Raw genomic sequence first — 7500 nt, forward strand, 5'->3', positions numbered from 1 at the left:
ATGATGATGATGATGATGATGATGGCGGTGATGATGATGATGGTGATGATGATGATGATGATGGTGATGATAATGATGATGATGACGATGTTTATGGTGATGGTGGCGATGATGATGATGATGATGATGATGATGATGATGATGATGATGATGATGATGATGATGATGATGATGATGATGATGATGATGATGATGATGATGGTGGTGATGATGGTGATGATGATGATGGTGATGATGATGGTGATGATAATGATGATGACGATGTTTATGGTGATGGTGGCGATGATGATGATGATGATGATGATGATGATGATGATGATGATGATGATGATGATGATGATGATGATGATGATGATGATGATGATGATGATGATGACTACGACGCCGATGACGATGACGATGACGTCAGTGATGATGATGGTAATGATAATGACGATGATGATGATGATGATGATGATGATGATGATGATGATGATGATGATGATGATGATGATGATGATGATGATGATGATGATGATGATGATGATGATGATGCTGCTGCTGTTGCCGATGGTGGTGATGGCGATGATGATGATAATGGTGATGATGATGACGATGACAATGAAGACGACAACGACGACGACGACGACGATGATGATGATGATGATGATGATGATGATGATGATGATGATGATGATGATGATGATGATGATGATGATGATGATGATGATGATGATGATGATGATGACGATGACGACGACGACGACGACGACGATGACGATGACGATGACGGCGTTGACGACGACGATGATGAGAATGGCAAGGCAATCATTATAGTTACGATGATCACAGGAACTTAACTTATCTAAATTATAATTTCAATGATAATAGCCTTAGTGACTTCGTCGAAATTAACATCAAACGCAATGGCAATGGTGCTATCGCAACAATATATAATATGCTACAAGTCTTTAAAGTCTCCGACAACATTCATGTAATCATTGTTATTTTGTAAATATACAGTAAATAACAAATATATTTGTTGAAAATACTCTTACAGGTTTTCTAGATTTATTCTCTTCCTTTCATTTACCTCTCTTCCTCTTCCCGTTTCTTTCCTGTCTCCCATCTTTACTTCCTTCTTTATCTCTTTCCCCCTTCCTAACTTCCTCTTTTACTCATCTCCTCGTCTCTCATCCATTTCCCCAATCTTTTCTTCCCCTTCCTCTTGTTCCCATCTTTCACCCTCTCCTTTCCCCCATTCTCAACCTTTATCTCCAATCCCGTCTGATTTTGTCTTTTTCATTTAACATTTCCTTCTTTCGCATCAATCATTTCTTCTCTACTTGTTCCTCGGTAATAAACACGTGTAATTGGCGTCTTAGTGTCAGTCGTTCCTATTACGAAGAAGACCACTATACTGAAACGAGAGCCACCCGAATGACTGAGCATCATCTCATCTATATGGCCATACGATGAGAGTGAGAGAGAGAGAGAGAGAGAGAGAGAGAGAGAGAGAGAGAGAGAGAGAGAGAGAGAGAGAGAGAGAGAGAGAGAGAGAGAGAGAGAGAGAGAGAGAGAGAGAGAGAGAGAGAGAGAGAGAGAGAAAGTCTAGACTTTCGACTCAGGTGTCGTAGATGACACCAACGAGTTGGTTTCAGTGAGTTCCTGAATCAAACATAGATGGCTATCAAGTCCTGCACACTACGGTAAGTCATGCTCAACTCCGTCAACTGTGTTTTTTTTTCAGGAGGATAATCACAAGTGTCCAAGAACGTCCTCTTGTAGTCAAAGACTTCTAAAGCATCTCCTCAGGCGGCCACGATGTGGTCTAACTCCTCACAATTATTGTTCTAAGACCATAGACCTTCTGCTACTGTAAGTACTGTTCCTATGGGTGGCTTTCATAACAAAGTCAACACCAAGTTACTATATATGTTTTTTCATCCTTCTCAGGCTTCATATAAGTGACCATACCTATTGTGACAACGTCAGTGAGTAAATCTTCTCGGGGGAGGGAAAGGGAGAAGACATACTTCCGTACACTTGGAGATATTCCCACAGATCACAAAGATAGAAAAGAATGGGGGCTGGGAGGAAGGGCGGACAGAAGTGAAAGAGGGATTAGTTTTTTGACGAGATTCAGGCCTGCGGGGATTAGAGTGGGCTTTGGTGTTGGAGCTTTGAGTTTGAGTAGTTTGTGGAGATTTTCTTTTGCTTTCTTTCATGACTGCCACCATCCGCATCGCGTGTCCACAGACAAGCATATCCCAGATCCCTTTACTGTTGGAACAGACTTCAAGGTAAAAATTGATTATTCAATTTTGTTTAATGTCGCAAACTCTCCCTATCAGGAAGCCACGACGGTGTTCCTTACAAAGGACTTTATAGCGTGAAATATAATGAACTTTGCCCTTGGTCCAACTCGATGGCGGCAGGTTTCGAACTGCTGCCACTTCGACCTCCGCCGCAAGTGAGATAACATGAATTAACTTTGTTGTGTCTGCCATTGTGCAATCTGAACCTCTGAAACTCCGGACCTATTGCAATGCTCCCTTATCACTTGGCGAGCTTCCATTATCCAGAATTTCACATTTCTACTCCTCCGTCTCCCAAGGAATCTCTGATATATTGTTAGAAAATAGAAGATATATATATATATATAATATATATACATATATATATATATATTTTTGCAGAAACCACCGGGAAATTGAAAAAACAGATACCGAACGTTTTCGTCTATTTAGACATTTTCAAAGGTACAAAAAAGCAATATAGAAAGAAACAATAAATACATAAGAAGACAAGGATACTCGGAGAGGTCCCATGTTACATTTTATCACACACAATTTTGTCAATAATAAAATTGTCCAATTTAAATAAACCCAAACTCAAGTTCATGTTATTTCCAAAATTTCTTTTTATAAAACAAGATTCAATAATATTTCTTTCTATAATATTATTACAAGAAGCAATTATTTTAGAATTTCCCCAGTCAATATTATGACCATAATCCCTTTGGTGGACAAATAACCCACTGGACACTTGCCCCGTTCTAATACTATATTTATGTTGGCCTATTCTTTTTTCTAAGCCTTTGCCTGTTTGGCCTATATAAATAAAATCACAATTTTTACATGGTATATTATAAATACATCCTTCTTTACTTCTTGGGGAATTTTTAATTAACAGACTCTTAATGTTGTTATTATTTTTGAATACTATCTGGATACCAAATTTTTCAAAAATGCTAGGAAGATGGATTAAATTCTCGTGGTACGGAATTATTAGCATATTTTTATAATTAAATGGTTTGACCTGCGACGTATTAAGAAAACATTCCTGGCTTTGATTTTTGTTTTATCAATAAGATGTTTTGGATATTTTAAATTTTCTCCAATGTCATAGATGAACTGTATTTCTTGATCCAAGAACTCAGGGGAACAAATTCTATAAGCTCTCAGGAACATTGAAGAAAAAACTGACAGCTTGGATTTTTGACTGTGATACGAGTAAAAATGAATGTACGAGAGGACATTGGGAGAGGACATTGGTCGGCTTCCTGTAAACGTCAAATTTAAAGTATCTTCCACATCGGTAAATATTTACATCTAAAAATGGTAACATATTATTTTCTTCAACCTCTACTGTGAATTTAATGGAATGCACCAAATTATTTAAATCTGACAAAAAAGTATCCAAATATTGATCATTAGGCCAAATGCATAATATGTCGTCAACATACCTGTACCAAACTGCATTAATTGGAAGAATGTTTGGTAATAACTCTCTTTCAAAAAACTCCATATACAAATTGCTAAGAATTGGAGACAGACAGTTCCCCATGGCCATACCAAATGTTTGAGTATAAAAGTTTCCATTAAATTCAAACTTAGAGTCTATTACACATAATTTGATTAAACTAATAATAGTATGAGCAGGGAGTGTAAAGTCATGTTTCTTTAATTCTTTTTCTAGAAATCCTAACAAATCTAAAACCGGGACTCGGGTGAATAAACTTTTAATATCGAAACTAACCAACTTAAAATCAAATGTGATATTATGTCCAAGCAGCTTTTCGGTTAAGTCAACATTATCTTTGATATGAGAGTGGGAAATTGTCCCAACAAGAGGACTAAGAAGAGACACTAACCATTTTGACAACTTATATGTGCAAGACCCAATAGAACAAGTAATGGGCCTAACTGGATTATTAACTTTATGTGTTTTAATTAGACCATACATGTATGGAAGTGGCGGAGATATAGTAACACATTTTTTTATCAGTTCGTCGTTACCTTTTAAAATTGTTTTAAGCTTCTTATTAAATTCACTATTAACATTTTCTAGAGGGTTCTTGCTCAATTTAACATATGTCTCTTCATCACTTAGTAATATTTCCATTTTTTCTAAGTAATCCTTTTTGTTCATGATGACTAAGCAATTACTTTTATCCCCAAGAAGTAAAGAAGGATGTATTTATAATATACCATGTAAAAATTGTGATTTTATTTATATAGGCCAAACAGGCAAAGGCTTAGAAAAAAGAATAGGCCAACATAAATATAGTATTAGAACGGGGCAAGTGTCCAGTGGGTTATTTGTCCACCAAAGGGATTATGGTCATAATATTGACTGGGGAAATTCTAAAATAATTGCTTCTTGTAATAATATTATAGAAAGAAATATTATTGAATCTTGTTTTATAAAAAGAAATTTTGGAAATAACATGAACTTGAGTTTGGGTTTATTTAAATTGGACAATTTTATTATTGACAAAATTGTGTGTGATAAAATGTAACATGGGACCTCTCCGAGTATCCTTGTCTTCTTATGTATTTATTGTTTCTTTCTATATTGCTTTTTTGTACCTTTGAAAATGTCTAAATAGACGAAAACGTTCGGTATCTGTTTTTTTCAATTTCCCGGTGGTTTCTGCAAAAATATTTTATCACGTGTGTGTTTTGTGATTTATTTTCATATATATATATATATGTATATGCACATATATAAATATATATATATATATATATATATATATATATATATATATATATCCTTCCTTTCCTCTTTCATTCCTGATTCTTCCATCCCCTGTTCTTTCTTTCGTTATCCTTCTCTTTAATCGTAGTAATAGATTTAGACTGGACAAATCTAGATTTAAAGAAACAGGCAAGAACTAGTCTCTCAATAGAGTGGTTAAGGAATGGAATAGATTTAGTAACCATGTAATGAGCGCTAAATAGATTGGTTGTTTTAAAAGAAGGTTAGATAACTTTATGGATAGGAATGATAGGTGGTAATGGGAAAGGAACTGCCTAGTGTAAGCCTTATGGTCGCTTGCAATCTTCTTCATTCTTATATTTATATGTTCTCTTTACCTTATCTCTGTCGTAGGCCGAGAAGGAGGCGAGTGTGTGGCCAAGTGTGAGATCTTCCTTAAGTGTGAGGTTGACGAAGGGCGTGGGCACCTCTGGGGCGTTGTCATTATCATCCAGGAGGGACACACTCACCCACGTAGTGTCCGTGTGGCTTCCTGACGTCCACGCTGTGTCCTGAGGGAGAAAGACATCGGGGTTAGTGGGGAAGGAGGAAAAAGAATATTGGTTAAAGAACTGAGGTGTGACTGAGATGTGAGTTAAGCTTGTTATCATAACTGTTTAAGAGCTTCTACTCTATTTAGATTAAGAGAGTTAATTAATTTCTTAGGATGTGGGGAGAAAAGGGATTTCCTTTCGGTTAATAATCACTTGGCAGTGATTAGGTTAAGCGACTTGAGCAGCAAAACTCAGGTAAAGGGTTAAACGAGATAGAGTTAACAACTTTTGCTTCGAAATGGGGTCCACTCAGTTAAATATAACCATCTCACGGCAGGTAAAATAAACGACTAAAGTCACAAAACTCATCGTTTAAAGCAGGCCCTACACGATCAATGTTATTGCACAATATTTCGTATTGTACAATAGCATTGAAGGTGTAGGGATGGTACTGAAGAATGACATAATGTACAGAAGACACAAAATGCACAGACTAAATACGTGTGCCTCTTCAATACTATCCCTACACAGTCAATAACATTGTACAATACGGAATATTGCGCAATAATATTGATATTCTAGGGTTCGCTTAACATATTGTTGGATGGACTTTTGAGTGAAGGCGCTCTCCTTGAACTCAAGTCACTTTAGTTGACTCAAATCACGATCAACAACGGGGACCTGGAAGTAGTGGTCCTGTAAAATGGACATCAGAGAGTATCATCTCCCCCACTCATCCTCAAATCCCGTCAACGCTCTCGCTTCCATCTGGACGTGTGGATTCAAGATTTTTCTTAAACAAATTTAAATTTCCTCCACGTTTTCTCATGAAGAGAGCTGACAACCGGCGACTGATCGCTTCTTTGTGTTATTATGAGATTGTACTGTGGGAACTGTCTCACAGTTATACAACAGCCAACAGTTCAAAGTTTCTTTCCAGAGAAATCTATGTAAAGGCCCGTTGGCCTTTGTCAGTCACTGCGAGATTGCGGGTATTTTTTTAGTTAAATTAACTTCTTAATATAATTAGAACAATCAATATTCAAGGCAAAACTTATTATCATTATGGAAAATTGTCTTGTTTCAGCGAAAATAAAATTCTTATACAAAGTGATATGTCTAAAACGGGTGATTAAGGTTTTAAGGTTAAGATGATTAATGTAGTATTTAGAAATTATGCTAGCTATACTATCCTTTAAATTGTTAGAATTCCCCTTTTGACATTTAATTTTCTGTATAGTATTGGAAATATGACCTTTATATGAAATATACAAAATATTTTACCGTGGTAGAAGTATTCTACAAAACGCGGCAGCAAAAATTAAATATATATTGACAGGAATTATATTATGACATGAGTTCTATTTGAAAAGATATATTATTTTTCTCTCTTTAATATCTTATTGACAAACACAAGAATTTTTTATTCAGTTTATAAAAATCTTGTATGCCTTACTGGCTTAGAAAAATAAGATAAATAGCTAATATGAGAATTGAAAACAAGGAAATACATAAGAAATATATGGAAATGAATAGATATATAGATGAATAAATAAATATGTATATGAATAATTTGATAGCTAGTTAAATAGAAAGTTACATAAAAACATATAAATCGAAAAATAATTACTAGATAAATAAATACGCATATAGATACGATTATACATATACAACTAGATAGATAGGTAAATAATAGATGAATAAACGAAACAAATAAACAACTTGATAGACAATTTAATAAACAAATAAATAAACAAATTGATAAATAATAAATGATAAATAAATCATCATATGAAATAATCTATGTGCACTGGTAGCATAATTCTGGAAACGTGCACATACGCTTAGATGTGTGTGCGAATCCCTCAATCCTCTCCAATTCACATAATTGATCATTACCTGCCCCAATAGAGCCAATATATAGCCATATAGAGCCAATGTGACGGTTTCGACCATAGCTAAGCGCCTCCTGGAGTACGCT

The 7500-nt window shown here is 35.4% G+C and overlaps 1 protein-coding gene across 1 annotated transcript in view; it reads right to left on the reverse strand.

The window, feature by feature from the left end:
* Positions 1-7500, reverse strand: part of LOC143034701 (putative neural-cadherin 2) — a 160349-nt gene that overhangs the window by 72922 nt on the left and 79927 nt on the right. Inside the window, exon 6 of the mRNA XM_076201070.1 lies at positions 5364-5537. Within this exon, the coding sequence (XP_076057185.1) occupies positions 5364-5537 (174 nt within the window). The remainder of the gene's footprint in view (positions 1-5363; positions 5538-7500) is intronic.

Source organism: Oratosquilla oratoria, chromosome 17 (assembly GCF_046742065.1).
Source record: "Oratosquilla oratoria isolate Oo_2021 chromosome 17, ASM4674206v1, whole genome shotgun sequence".
Classification (NCBI taxonomy): Eukaryota; Metazoa; Arthropoda; class Malacostraca; order Stomatopoda; family Squillidae; genus Oratosquilla; species Oratosquilla oratoria.